Here is a 16,125-nt window from a genome sequence, read left to right on the forward strand (position 1 = left end):
CTTTAGGAAATAGTAAGAAATACCAAAGTTCATTTGCTTGCCAATTTACCCATTAGTGTTCAGGCACAGGCTTTTTGTAGCTGCAAAATCACTGGTATGTTCTCAGGAGACTTCAAACATACAGTCACCAGACAGTCTCTGAAAACGGAGTTTACATTACAGTGCACAACTACTTTTAAAATTGGTTCTAGTAGAGATGGCGACCATGTACTTTCCCCCTGCAAGGACTCAGCATCTTCCAGGAATCTGTGAAAGCATTTTCTGAGAATGGCAGTCACAGTCACTGCAGATACAGTGCTGTCCGAATGAGGAAAACAAAAATTAACATTGTAATGAACCTGAATTTGTCTGCTTTTAGTTTACGTAGTCTAGTTAGGTAAATAAGAACCTACTATCATGAGTGAGTGAATGAGAGCATCTCACTTGCATGGACAGTTTGAGCCATTAATGCTGACCATAAACACAACAAAAAGCTGCTGGTAAATCAGCTTACAGAAAAGGCAAAAGTATGTGTGGAGATTAGGCAGGGAGACTGGAAATCAGGGGATAAGGAAAGGATACAGATTCCTACTACATAACTTGAGACAATTAGTTTGGGTGCCTGCATGGGGGAACCTCCAAGAGGGTGATTCAGAGACTGGTGGAGTTACTAGCCACAGCATTCATCTGCACTAAATCTTTCTCTGGGGACATCATGAACTACAAGGGGAATGTGGGCTCTGTGCAACTGGACCATGTGAATCCCTTCCCAGATCTCTCAGAAATGCAGACCTGGAAGGAGAACTCCAAGTCGACTGTTCGTTTCTAGGAACAGTAAAGTCTAATGGTGCAAATGAAGCTGCTAAGAGATGCTAATGGGTTGGAAAGGAAGCAGGAGGCAGAAAGTGAAAAAGTGTGTGGAGCTAGCGAAGATGTTATTCAAGGATAATTTGTGATAATGAGAGAGTTCATTAAGAGGTTTGTGAGACAAAGGTTCTATCACAAGGCAGCTACTGTAGCTGAATTCAGTGGTTTGTTTTATGTAGAAGATGGGTTAAAATGCAAGAAGTGTATCCTACTGAGCTAAGACTGATAAATTTTTAAATGCCACTGATATGTAGCCACTTACAGAGCTAGAGAAAAAGAAAGAGGTATTGAGCCAACAGTTTGATTTCACAGACTGTGGTCATGAAGGGTGGTAATATTCCTGAGAACCCGGGAGAGTCCTCAGATGGAAGGACCATTGTGCTGAGATGGCTCAGCAAAAAGCTGTGAAAATTATCTTAACTAAGCTTTTAAAGGCATAGTTCCCAGGACAGCAATCATAAAAACAGCCCTCCAAGAGCATGAGTCAGAGTACCTAATATACTTGCTTGCAGCCTTGCTCAAGGCTCAAGCTGAGTCTTGAAAAACGAATAGATAATTTATATTTGATCATTCTGCACAGGGCAAAGATTTTCCCAGTGATGTGAATACGGCTGGATAGATTGCTTATCATGATGGGCAAAGCAGATAAGCTACAGACATGGCAGTTTAAAGGTCTTCCCATTTTTTTAAAGGTCTTCCCTATTTTACTGAGTTTGGTGGGAGCTGTAGCTTGAGGGCAGGATTTGTTGTAATGCAGAGCATGATTTGCCATATTGTTGACTGGCAGGGCTCTCTTCAAAGGCATGTTTATAGTTCATAGAGGTTCTGAAAAAAAATTCTGCTGTCTGCGCACAGAAGTCAAAGTCCATGAAAAGATCAAAATGTTAGTTTATGGCTCAGAGGTTGTCTGATGTCAGAGGGTTGACATCTATCTCTAGACAAGATGACAAGAAGGGCTTCCTCATTGGTTCTCCATACTGCTAAGGAGCAGAGTCTCTGCAAGTCCTGAGCATTATGAATTCTCTTCAAGCGTACTTGACATGTAAAATCATGCTGGGGGAGAAGCAGCAAGACCTTGTGCTGGCCCAAGAGACTGGCCAGATGGGCTAGGCTTCCCTAGTTCATTGTAGGATGAGGGAGGCATTTCTGGGAATGCAGTTCTTGCTAGAATGTGGTGCTATGTCACCAAATGGGCCTTACATAAGGCTGTCTATGATTATCAGAGCCAGTTCTATGGCAGCAGTGCTGGTTCAGCTAACCTTATTTCAGATCATGTTCTCTGCTCTCACTAGGGTGAAGAATATAGGGCCCTTTTCCAACTGATCTGGAAGGAGAGAGAGCAACCAAATGTTTTCAGACAGTGTACTGTATACAACAGAATAATAATAACTTGACAGTATTGCAAACAGTGATCTCTAAAAACAAACCATAACTTCTCAGTATAGTCACACAGCTGCCAATCATTTCCTCTCTTTCATCTCCAATCCTTCTGGGTTGTAAACAGAAAAAAGACAAAAGAAATAATAAAAGGAGACCTGTGAACAACACCTTCCTAATTTTTCAAGAACTGTTGTTCTCTGGCTAGATCATAGACTTCAAGCCTTTACAGTAGACAAGATGTTCTCAGGATTCTTCTCCATCCAGACTTAAAAGAGCACTTTCAGGGAGGGAGGTCACATTAACAGCCCATGACCAGGTAAGGCTCCAAGCTGAGTTCTGCTTATCTTAAGAAAAAATTCTCCCAAGTATTTTCCAACATTCAGCCATACTTTGTCATTCCTGAGAGAACAATAACCCTGACTACCTTGTAATTCCTAGGGGAAGAGAAAATCATAAACTCAGGAGACTGGAACTCATATAATTCAATTTCCATATTAAACCCAGATGCCAAAATCAGAGCTAAAATATTTCCATGCTACTTTGCTCCATTGGAACCACTCAAGCTTTACTTAAGAAAAAAAAAAAAAAAACACGCAGCTAATGAGAACAATATCACGGGTGTCTCAGCATTATCAGGAGTTCAAAACCCTAAAGACTTCAGTTTCAGAAACGTTTTAGACATGGTCTAAAATATCTAACGGTCAAATTTTTATTTGATCATGAAAAACTGGACTGCTGCTTTAGTGATTCTATTCTATTATATACTGGGGTAGCTTCCAGTCCATCTAGAATTTTCATATTGTTGCCACCGCACAGTAATTTTTAATATACTCATCACAATATTTCATGACAGTAAAAAAGTCCCTGTTTTACAAATGGAACAAGGAGGCCCACAGGGATTAAGGTTGTGTCCACACAGCAGGGCCGGTACTTCTGTCATGTAGCTGAGTGCCCTGACTTGCAGTCATCCAGAAGAGAGATCAGCTGGAGACTGGACACAGGAAATTGGATCAAGGCCTCCACATTCCAGAAGGTAATACTTCACCTCCATAAACATTTATTATTATTTTGGTTTGTTCTGCTCATTAAGGCATTTACTGCAGGCAATTAATTGAATTCAGTTCTCACTCACCCCAGCTCTGTCTGGAATCATGGACTTCACTAGATCATCTCTATTTTCACATGAGAACAAATGAGAGCAAAATACAGACACAGCTGTGTATATCATTCTATGTCTGGACTAAGTCAGTTATATTACTTAAAAAGAGAGTAGGGCTTGAACCAAAACTCTGAATGCACCCACTAGGGAAAGTCCGGATCTAGATTCAGATCTATCCTTCTGGAATAAGCTGAATACTAATTTTTCTATAAATAAATAATAAACTTAGCACTTTTCTATTGTGTAACATATAGTAAGAGCCATCTTTCTGTCTCTTGCATGTATATACATGGACTCTTCTCCCATTAAGAATTTCCAAATGCAGTAGTTAGGACAGTCATCAAACTTGGATCTGATTGATCACAGGACTCCAGCTTTACTTCAGTGGAGCTACAGTGGCCTAGAGCACACTGGTGAACATGGCCCAGAACTTATTTAGCTATTCCATCAGGGCCCTATCTAATGGAGAAAAAAGCAACTGACACACTGTTTCCATGACATGAAACCCATCAGGAAATAACCTGAATGTTAGACACAACAGGGCCTTGTTCTTTTTCCTCATTTATACCTTATGTTTGATTACATTTCCAAAATATTTGTTCAAGCATATAAACTCACTGTTTACATTTGTCCTGTGACATGAAGTCAAGTTGCAGCACTGATAAAACTACTGACTGGGTGGACACCAGGCACATCAGATTGGTAAGCATGCAAATATTCTAGTTTGGGACAGAATTGTCACACTATGCTCCAAGGCTGTCAAACATCCAGATGCAATGCTGTCTCAGAGGAATGCCTCTTTCAAAAATTTTTCTTGGAGGGGTACTCAGAAAACCAAGCTTTAGGCATGTAATTCTAGTCAAATGATCTCTCTCGGCTCTCTCTATAGCTAATAGAGAGATAACTGCTTCTCCAGATGTGATCAGAATCCAGTGTACCAATACTAACTCTGCTCTGAATGCCTTTTAGATGGCTTTCTCTTCCCCTATAAAACTGTAGAGAAAGACAAACTAGCTAATGTTCCTTGCCTACCACTGAGGAATCTGATTGCCCATCTCTCATTCCCACATTAAATTTCCACATTAAATTGCTGTTTTGCTTAATAATTCCAGTATCTTTTCTGTTTCTCTTCACACACAAGAAAATTTGGTAATTCTCTTAAGGAACCTGAAGAGGTCTTCCCAAAAAAGTGATCAGATATTTCTTCCTTGCTCATGTCCTGGATTCTTTTTTTCACACAGGCAGAACAGGATGTACTGCAAGCCTGTTGCCTTTTTTAAAACATACTGCTTTTTGTCATTTTTATCTCAACCACTCAGATTATATGGGTCACAGTTGTTTCTCTCTTCCTATAGCAAATTGGAACAATTGAACATTATATCTTCCCTCCAAATACTAAGTTTTTATTATGGACGATACATATTTCCTTTAGCTGCAACCTGCCCTGCTTTGCAAACATGGTTTGAAGAAACCATGGGTAGGAAACAACTTCCTAAAGGCGGGTTTTTGTTAGAATATTCTTGAAAAGGTTCTAATAAATTTTCTATGCAGATAATGTTTTGCTGACCATTACAATAATCTAGCAATCTAGCACTGGAAATAAACCAAATGGCCCAGTTGTCAGCCAAGAGTTTTTTGTTTTTTTTTTTTTTTTTAATTCATTATGATTTATAGCACAATGCCTAAATCTATCATATACAGTTGAGTGTGACCTACAATGCAACATACTAAAATACAGCCACCCTAATAAAGAGCTCTATAAATCACACAGAAAACAAACAACCCTTTACCACAGAAAAGGAAAGACATGTTAACAATAACAAAAGTTTTTTTCTCAGCTTTATCTCCTTCAGGGTCTAATCCTTCCCCTATGAACTGCACTGCCCAAGACCAGTTCAACAACATGAAGTCAAATTATTGAAAAGTGATGCTCTTAATTAGGATAGACATCACTGAAAATAACGGAATTGTGTGGGGCTGAAGTGGTAATCAGTCTGAAGCCTTCAGGAGATTTGTGCAGCTGTTGCTTGCCAGATCCTTTGAAGGCATGTTCTGAGGGGAAATACTCAGTTTTAAGCTCACTCTCGTTTGCACAAGAGCAGATTCTTTCCCTTCCAGCGGAGTAGGCCCTTTATTTTTCTTCTCCTCATTTGCAGAATAACCTGGCATCTGCCTTTTATTTCTCAAGATTGCTCTAAAGCATACAAATGGCTACTCACCTTGAAAAGCTTGAGAGTCGCAGTCTGCTGTGGTAGCCTCCTCAAACGCAGCAGCTGGCTCAGTGATGTGGATGCAGCCCTTCTGGCGCAGCAGCAAAATAACATGTCCCTCTTTCCACTGTTGAAAGGTCTCCTGAGTGAACATCCCTCCTATTACCCTGATGAATAGATAATTACAACATCAAATATGTTAAAATTATACTGGTATGTTGGACTATCACCTGACAATCTCAACTTTTCCCTTCCTCTCCAATATTGTCATAAAACACAGGCTTCAGGCAGACCAAAATCCATTTATAGCTCATCTTTGACAGTGGCCAGTAACAGATTATTAAGAAGAATATAAGAAACAGTAGAATTACAAAGCATTTCTTGCCCTGGTATGTCTTCCTAGCTTCTCACAATCAGCTGTTTATGACTTTTCAGGAAGATGTTTGAGACTGATTTATTTTGGCCAATAATCAGTCATATCAGAGAAGCCAAAGTTTTGCTAAAGAAAACCAAACCCACAATACATTAAATACAGGGCTGTAAATTTACAAATAGGAGGAAATATATTTCCCACCTGGAAGAACTGAAGGGTGGGATGGAACAAACCATGCCAGGCCTCTCGTGTGTTTAGTAGTAAAACTGGAGGGGATAAGGTGTTCATGCAGCTCCAAAAATTGTTGCAACTTCTGCAGGTGATGAGCCAGGTAGATTGGCTAAATTAGCAAGCTCTGTACCAGGGAAGCCTTCAAAGATGATGTTCAGTTCTAGCCAGAATGAGGAAGAGTAAGCTCTTTCTGCATTAGAGAACAGTCTTATCTAAAAGTGCTTTAGATGAACGTATACATTTGGTGGCATTGTATCTCCACTGATAAGTTAAAATGGCTCTAAGTTTATTTTCCATGAATGAGTCTTAATAGTTCTAAACCTCTAAATCATTCCTCAAGCATACTTCCCAATGAAACTCCCAATGGAAGGACCTCTAAATCATTCCTCAAGCATACTTCCCAATGAAACTCCCAATGGAAGGGCCTCTGTACCCCTTCAGCATCCATACAAAAGGAAACAAGTCTTAGGAAGTCCATGGATAGAGGATTAAGATGGGGACCTCAGCTAGAAGAATGGGTCTGTACAGAAATCTCTCTGCCACTGAACAGCTGAAGGATTTGTCCAGATCAATGATCTCATGCCCTTGGTGTGACTACATCCCTAGTCCTTGTTTGGAAACTGTTTTTAGGCATATAAGAAATCTCTCCAGAGACAGGAAATAAAGGTGGAGCATATGAGAACACTTCCCAGCTGCATTCCTTCTTTTGTATCTTTTTTTCCTCTCTGATCACTTTCTTTCAGTGGTTGGTCAGCTTTTCTACTGTGAAGTGCATTTTTATTTTGTTTTGGCTTGCTGTGTAGCAAATAGTATGGCTACTAACACTCAGTTAGTACCTTGAGTAAAAGAGTGAACCGCTGGTTACAAGATCAGTCTTTGCCCTGATAATAACAACCTATTCTAATTTCAGAGTAATCAAGGCCCAAAAGGGTCCAGGAAAATCTCTCATTGACTTTCATAGGAGTTAGATCTAGTCCCAAATATAGAGTTTTGTTATTCTGGGCTTTTATCTTCTGCAATGCTACAGCAATATTTATTAAACCTTAGCAAAAACAGTTGTTGTTATTAATGTCTGAGACCAAATCTAGTTATGTCTCTAAGACACCAGCATGGTTCCATTAATTTACAAGATAGCAGAATAGAGTGGTGACACATACAACTGAAATTCCAATTAAAAAGACATGCCTCCATTTTTGAAATTCCCTACAATGATTCTGACATTTATTTACAATAAAACAGCCTATCTCCAAGAAGGCTACAGATGTTTACTTTACAATCCCTATTTATAAGATGTTGCTTTTTATGCCTAAAATAAAACAGAGTGGGAGTACTATCGCTGATATAGTGAGATGGTTGGCATCTTTTCTACCATATTCAGATCCTTCTCATGAAAAAGAGAGTAGAGATGATAATTACAGAACTGTTTTGAAGGGAAAGAAAAGGGTGAATGGTGAAAGAAGCATTATTTGTTATTTTAATTGATAAGGTTTCCCCTGGTGCTTGTCAGCCTAATACTCAAGCAAGTCTCAAGGAATAATAATTTCTTGCCTAGCTGCTACTGAGGCCTCAAAAATTGTTCTTATTTCAGTTTCACAGAGATATAATCTCAGGAGGGTCTGGCAGTGGCGAACAGGACCAAGATTGTCCTTCTGCGAGTTCAGTGTCTGAAATCTCCAAACATCCCTCCAATGCACAAAGTGACAACCCAAGCTTGCCCAGTTCCTTTTGGCTAATGGAATTTGGGAGTGATTGGCCTATTAGCTGTAACTGTAAAGGACCAGAATGGAAGGGGAGGAAGGCTGAGCAGACAGAGCTCAGCGCCTCTCACTGGTGATGGTGAACCACAAGCACACACTCTGTTGATCTCTGCAAATTGCTAGGACTCTCATTGCCTCCATCTCCAAATGCATCAAATGGATTACTTTAACCCTATCTTGCAATCGTGCACTAGAGTAGTGACCAGAGGGAGAATAGTGAATTGAGTTTTCAGGAGAACGCATAAATGAGTATTAAGTAAAAAAGGAAAAAAAGAAAAAAAAAAGGAAAAAGCTTAAGAAGTCCTTTTTAAAAAACCCTTTAAAAGCTTAAAAAAAGCTCTCTACTTGAGATCTTTTCTAGCAGTGTTCTTGTATAAAAAAGAGTTTTCCTCCCAGCTATCAGTCATCTACAGATGAAATCTACAACTTTGCAAATGTAGCATATATTTTCTATGTTTCACCCAAGCTGCAGAAGTTTTTTCTCCTCAAGCATTTTATAGCAAGAATTATAATTTATATTAAGTTCTTCTTTCAACACTTCAGCAGCTTCACTCTGAATGAACCTGAATGGGACCATATGTCACTCCAGCCATAGTTCCCACACTCACCAGATTTGGATCCAGTTTGCCCAACTGTTGCCAAAGGCACTGCAGCTTGCAAGACAGATTATTTATCTTACGCTGGAGTAAGAAAAGGGGATCAATCATGAAGCACAAGACTCTTGGTTATAACAGACAGTTGTGGCTTATATAAACAGAGGCTGCTTACAGGTTCTAACCTTCCTGACATCTCAAGGATATAAAAAACTCCTCTCATCCCAGAAACTCTTCAAAGCACAGAGGAATGCACAAGGTTTTCCCTAAATCATATTAAAGGAAATTCAACAATACATTTGTATTTGATGAAAGCAGAAAAATAATTTTTACTTAGAAGTACCAGTAAGTCTGTATGTTTGATCTGTACATTAAAATCTCTGTTTTCACTGTAGTTTTCATTGTTCCCGACAGCAAGGACAAAATACACTTGCAGATTTTGCTACTCTCACCTCTCACATTGTCTCCTGTATTTATCAGATTATGTTTAAAACTGCACAGTTGGCTCCACAGAACACAGTCTGATTTGTTCTGATTCGAGTAGTACGTTCATGTTCTGTTTCCTACAACTTGAACTAGAGCAGGTTTCTCAACTATCCAACATCTTGATACAGAAGACCCCAAGCGATAGTTCACGCAAGGGGAAAAAAAGAAAGGACTTGTGTGCCAAGCTGTAAGCAGAGCACTACCTGTATGTGCAGGCAACATGAACTGTGGGAGCCTGCATGGCAGGGACACAGGAGCACGGCATAACTGATCACTGGATGGGGAATATCTCATGAGTCAATGCTGTAGCTGGAGAATTCCTTACAGCAAAACTCTTATCGGCACAGAGTCCTGCTAGGAGATCAAGGCAATGCTGTGCCAACTTCTTTCTCTGCCTGGAAATTCTGTATCAAGCACAAATGGCTGCTATGTCTGGGCCATGGATTTCAAAAGCGTTGAGAGAGGCTCTACGTGAGGATATAAGGGATTGCAGGGCAAATGAGGAAGCACTGAATGAGGCTCATACAGCTGAGACTGTACTAGCTACAAGCCACCGTTCTGGCTATTTCTACTCATATCTGGGTACGGGCCTCTAACCTCTCTGTATTGTTTCAGTTTTTGAATTGGCATTAAAAGACTTGAGAAGGGATATGGATCTTGCCTGGTCAGTAATGAGGAAACTGTAAGCTTGTCAGCAAGCAGGAAGAGGGAATCTGCCGTCTTGCTCCAGAGCAGCTCTTTACCTCAGATGAAAAGAAGCAGAAATTTGTTAGGTTACATCAAAGTAGGAGAAAATATGATCTAATTTCTTTTTAGAGGAGTTCCCCATGCTACCAGGGGGAAGTAGGAGGGAGACAGAAGAGCTACTGTCAAACTGAATCATGCATAAGATATTTCAAACCCCACAAAAACTACATTAGAGACTTCTAACATTCAGCACTGGCATCCTGCTCTGGGAGGTCAAAGAACTGCACAGACATTAGCTAATTACATTTGGCACAATCATCTCATCTTACCTGTGGGCAGAAACTTCAGGTTACTTGTTCGGCTGGTGTAAAGTGCTGATTTCAGCAGCACAGCTGAAGCATTTCAGCTGAGAAGAGTCTCTCTGTTTCCGTTTCTTACATGCAAGGAGAACTTACAGCCTTCTCATCTGCAGTTCCGTATAGTGAGGAAGGGCCAAGGCAAAGGTTTAATCTTGTGTAAACACAGTTCAACTAGGAGCTCCCAAGCTACTAAATTAAGATTTCTTTTTGTCTGCATGTAATATTAGCTGTCACCACAGGGTGACACAACAGCACAAGGATGAAGCTTGATCAGGGTGAAGTGATCCCAAAGCACAGCAGAACTAGGGTCTCCCACAGTACAAGAGTTTTGTACAATGACATTTCTGGGAGGCAGTGTGCCATCGGTATATGCGTGTGTGCACTCCTGATCAACTATGCTGCATTCTGAGTGCACTGGTTTTACCCAGCTTGCTTTCAAGGGCATGTGGAGTGGGCATGCTTGGATGCCCCAGCAGCACTGCCCCAACCAGGCTATAGGACAAATTCCAGATAAATTTCCAAAAATCTTCCAATGCCACCTGGACAAAATTTCCAAAGACAAAAATATATCATGTCTGCAGCAACCTGGTGGGTATACAGCCCCAACCACAATACAAGCAATTTCTACAGAATGTGTTCTCATTACCTCCTGCAAAATTAACTGAAACCCAAGGATTCCAGGGAAAACAGACAACTAGAAAGTGACGGGGCCAGGTGGGTGGAGGTACAAACTCTGTTTGTACTGCAGCTCTCTGTCCTTTCTCACAATTCATGGAAAGCTTCAAGGAAGTTACATAAACTAAGAAATACAATGAACACATCCAGTTGAGGTCTGATCAGTCAGAATGAGATCCTGCTCTGGTAAGAGTATTGCCACTGATATCACTGGGCACTGGATCAGTCCTACAGAGTTTGCCACTGGATTTGTTTACAGGGTAAAATAAAGCTTCATTACCTGTGAAGATGCTAGGTTACCACCACCATATTGTAATGAGAAAAGTGGAAGCATAATGGAGCTTTCAGGACTCACTTTTCTCTGATAGCTGTAACTCAATAAAAATCTGTGTTCCATGAAAAACATTTATATCTTGCTAAAGGAGGAGAAGGAGAAAGTGAACAAAACAAGGCCATATTACACTTCAATGGTCACTGTTCTCATCTGGACCCTGAGCTTGCATTGTTTCCCCACACTATGTGGCTGAAAAACTACCTGTCTTTCTGCCCAGTGGGTCCTCTAGAAGCTGTGGCAGATGGGTAACCAGCTCATTTTGATCATCAGCCGCGGAGGCCCCTGGGTCACTGATTCCTTTGCCCAGCAATTGTCACCCACCACGGAACAGATGGTTAAGCCCGGACAGGTTAACAAAGGTCATGCAGTAAGTTAGCACTGTCTCTGAATTCAGGAATCATTCTACTGTCTTACCCAGCAGAATAATAACAAACATACGTTAAGGTAGTCAGGGGGAAATGTATCTTTAAGTGGAAACCTCAAAAATGAATCTAAGGATGCTTAGTTTTTCAATACTAATTTTTATAAGGCAAGAAGTAAGCCATATTCCCAGATTAACTACAGAATGAACTCAATGCAAAAATAAAACATCTGAATTACAAAAAAAAGAATTCGTTCAAAAGGAATTGTCTTAAACCTTACAACCATCCTGTATTTTGGATTTTTTTAAAAGGATAGATAAACTGAAGACCAGAGACAATGGTATTTATATACAGAAATCAGTATATTTGACTAAGAAGATGCTACTGCTGTCAATACTGTATGTACTCCTGGAGGAATGCTTGAAGAAAGCACCTGACCTGTGACTGGGAAGTCAGATTTCATCCTACATGGTTACGTGAAGTTGAATTTTGATTGCATGTCCAAGACATCAGGCAAGAAGCAGCAACAGTACTTAGCTTTTGTTTTCTATGGCTGACCACAGCAAGTGGAGCACTGTGGAGGGACAAATTTCAGGTGTACAAGGATGGTCAGTGGGATTTTCTGAAGTTAACTTCCCTTTCCCAGTTCCCCTTGAGGCAGATCTCAACAGACAGTGGTATTCTGCTTGAAGCCATAAATTGTAGCTAGAAAACCATCTCATCTGGCCATTTGATTAAAAGGTGTAGGACTGTGCACTGAGAGGGGTTATTCTTGTCTGAAACCACTTGCTGAAATCCTCTTCTGGCATCTGCACAATACTTTCACGTACAAACTGAAACAGAAAAAGGTGTCTTCCTGAGCATTTCATTTATGCGTAGGGAGAGAGCTAACACCAACCAGATGCTCTGTGGGATAATCTGAGCACGGTGACAATGGAACAACCATACCAGCTTCTGCAAACACTCAGTATAGTGCTTTATATCACCAAAACAAAGATAGAAATAGGAGAACATTTTCAATGAAACTCTCAAAACTACTGGATTTGCTCTAAAATAAATTAAAAACAAAACTCTACAGTCTTCATTGTGAATTATACCCTGAACCCTTCAGAGTCAGGTCTGTTTTAAGCATGCAGCTGTCTTCTACCTGCCATTGAACTAAACACAGGAAAGCAACCTGAAGTTGAATAAAAGCTTCATTTGGAACATGTGTCTGTCTTTTGTCAGTATCAATTAGTTCATATTCAGTGATGCTCTTCTTGCTCCTAAAATGCTACCATTCATCTCCCTTATCTAATCCAGACAGAAGGAACATTAAAGCCCTCCTTCCTCTGTGGTTCTTCTTGAACGACATGTAAAGACATGCTCAAATCTTTTTGTTTTAACTGTTACTATTGCACTACTATGAAGGAACAAAATGGAAACAGTAAAGACAAACACATTTCAAAGGAACAGCAAGCAACAGAGATTTATATACTGAACACTAAGGTAAGGCTTCCTCACTGGTTAATGGTTATGCAAATTAGGGCAGACATCAAGGAAATGCAGGTAGTCTGATCTCTGCACCTTGATTGCTAAGGCTGTAAGGCATAATACATCCAACAGATGCAAGATGCACAGACATTTTAACCTGCTGCCTGTCAGAGATTTCTGTTGGTCATGTAGCAGAGGGGAAAGAACTGTGATGAGAACAAAAAACACAAGGTGGCATCATTGTCATTTTTCAAGTTGTTATCTGGTTAGACTATGTAGTAGTATACATTCTTAATATATTCTCTTCTCTTCCCTTCCTTCTTCCCTCTTTCTTCTAACTTTCCTCTTCTGCAAATTGCTTCTAGAACTACTAGAGTTGAGCCCAACTTAAGATCTTGAGAAGCATATTGTTTTTTACATGATGCTGAAGCAAAACAAACAAATCTGTACAGTTCCTAGATCAATGGTGTAATACATTACTTGAATAGCTGGTGGATGTAACCATGGGGAATGACAGGCCTTTGCAGGGCACAATAAGTACTCTCATAAAGTATCCTAAAAATTTATGACAGATGTCATTTTCACTCTGGCAGTAAATAAATCAACAAGGACATAATAATAAAATGATACTGAATAATAATGCACTAAATAATGGCTTTCTTTTGAAGCATCTGAAGTGCTTTATAAAAGATGACTATTGCTATCTTCATTTAGTGAGATCACAAATGATTTCATCTTGTAACTTCACACTGCATGAATTTCACCCACGGGTGTCTGCTCTCCCCATCCTCATCACAGAGTACTGGACTCTTCTCACCTCCACAGCTGCAGCAATTTCTGGAGAACACAGCTCCCACACTTGGAGATCAGCCAGAGCCTTAAGAAATGTGTCAGGACGAATTCTCAAGTCAGGGTTCTTGCCAAATTTTTCCAGTTTCTTTAGGATTTTCCGTACATAAAGGTCATTCTTCACAGACTCTGGGAGCCTGGCCAGCAATACAGGAAACCTTTAGCAGAAAGAAGAGCAGCAATGAAAGATTAGCTCTTGGAACAAATACTTATTTGGTGGGTATTCCGGGTTTGCTTGGCATTTCTGCTACTTTACCACCTCCATAGCTCACAGTAAAAAAGGCTCTTTGGGGAATGCAATACTTACGCATTATTCACTGAGAATTACACTAAGTGCTTTATTTTACCAGACTTGTGCACTGGCATTAAAATAGATGCTTCTTCATTGTTCATTTGAATTCTGAATGACAAACTTGAGTATGAAAGCAAATAATAAACTCCTAACAGATGTTTCTATTTTACTACTGATTTGTCCACTTCATCTTTCTTCTTTTTATTCTGTTTAGCTTCTGAGGATTTTCCTATGCAATCAGTGCCTGATCCGACACACTTTCTCATTTTCTTTACTAGTCTCTTTCCTTATTCTATCGTTTCTCTCCTCTCTATAAATCTCACTGATGTGAGCACTCTGTAACATACCATCTTTGCCTTTTTACTCTGAATATAAAGACTCAGAAGGAGAATTACACATTACAATAAAAATAAAACTCATGTGAAAAGACCTCTCTCTCTCTCTCTCTCTCTTTTTTTTTTTTTTTTTTTTTTTATGTTCTGTGTAAACTCTGCAGTATTGCTTTGACAGTCATGGAGACTGATGCCCCAAGCCTCTCCAGACTGTTCATGACTGAGGCATACTGTGGTATTGCAAAGGGCTGAGAATTTGGCAGCACATCGGCAGGAAGCCCTGCCTCTCTCCCCCAGTTTAGAATATACTTTACTGTACCAGTAGAAGAAGGATGAGGAATTTCCTCCTTAGACCAGTAAAAAAGGAAACAAGTCCACAGTCATGTCAGTTCTAAACTTGACAGTACACTGCTGGTGCAGCTGTGTAGCCAATTCATTATCACTGCTTGGGTTACGGAGGTTACATTAATTGTGTCACACAGAGGTCTTTTATAACCCATTCATTTCTTAACTTCTTTTTCAAAGAAAATACTTTAAGTTTGCTGTGCTCTTCTACCCCAGTGTGCACAGTTTATATTATTTCTTTTTTTTTTTCTCACTTAGGAGAGAAATTTAAAAAGCCAGACTGACAGCATACACTAGTAAAGCGACCCTACAGTGATTCAGCTCTTCTGGCAAGACAATGTTTGCATGAGTATGGGGAAAAAAAACAGCCTTCCTTTAAATGAATCAAGTGGCATGGTGAAAGCAATTTCTTTGGCACGACTTTGTCTCTCCACAAGGGGTTGACCTCTGAGGTTGTCAGTCTGAGGTTTCAACTCTGCATATCCCTCACAGACAGCACTTTGTAGCACAGACCTGGTGTAGAAAGCTACACCCGCCTAACTATACTGGCATAGTAAAAGCAAGACAGCTTCTTTACTACGGAATTTTCATTATGAAGGAATAGCAGACTGATGCTAGTATTCTTGCATGGGAAAGTGAAAAACCATATCGGGATATTCTTTATATTCATGCAGCTGTGGCCACACTAAGGCTTCTTCTAGTTTGACTATCAGTATAAAAGCAAAACCACATTGTCTCCAGTTACAAGACTTATATACATGCCAGATCTTAAATTTGAGGGTGAGTTGGAGCAAATATGCTAGACAATTTAGCAAGAGCTTTTCTAAGTATGCAAGACTAGATTCATGACTGACATGTTCCTGTGCCACCTGCATTTTTGGATCTGAGCTAATAAATGGATTTTTAGTTATCTAAATAGGAGAAGGACAGAAGGCCCCCTAGCAAGAGGAGGAAAAGAGTGTAAACAAAACAACAAAAAAAATTTAGTGCAGCTTGAACTCTCTGTAATCCCATGTCCAAGGAGTTTTCAGTGACAGGCCAGTAGGGATCATGCTGTGAGCTCACTAGGTATTCCAGTAGGCCATTTTTGGCTTGTACATCAAGGCTGATCACTGGATACAGTTAATCCTCTTTCAAACATAAAACATTAGAACTCTGCAAAAGAGCTGTACTGAGAAGCATTTCTCTTTTTGCCCCTGTAAGTACTGCAGTACTATCCATGTGCAGGTCATTAAAAAATGGCAGGGAAATATGTATTTTAACATGGATGGACAGCTATCTGCAAGTTTTCTCTGCCATCAATTTCAGTACTGCGAACGTTCAGTTCAGTAGTAAGTCAATGCAAATCTAACCTCGCATACTCATACAGTATCTCTCATCGG

General features: G+C 40.0%; 1 protein-coding gene across 1 annotated transcript in view; it reads right to left on the reverse strand.

Moving 5' to 3' along the window:
* Window positions 1–11,825: 11,825 nt before the first annotated feature.
* CCDC60 (coiled-coil domain containing 60) overlaps window positions 11,826–16,125 on the reverse strand; it is a 48,163-nt gene continuing 43,863 nt past the window's right edge. The window contains exons 12-13 of the mRNA XM_062590387.1: window positions 13,743–13,932; window positions 11,826–12,285 (exon numbers count right to left, since the gene is read on the reverse strand). Coding sequence (XP_062446371.1) covers window positions 12,187–12,285; window positions 13,743–13,932 — 289 coding nt within the window. The 3' untranslated portion in view covers window positions 11,826–12,186. The remainder of the gene's footprint in view (window positions 12,286–13,742; window positions 13,933–16,125) is intronic.

The sequence above is a fragment of the Rhea pennata genome, chromosome 17 (genome assembly GCF_028389875.1).
Source record: "Rhea pennata isolate bPtePen1 chromosome 17, bPtePen1.pri, whole genome shotgun sequence".
Lineage (NCBI taxonomy): Eukaryota > Metazoa > Chordata > Aves > Rheiformes > Rheidae > Rhea > Rhea pennata.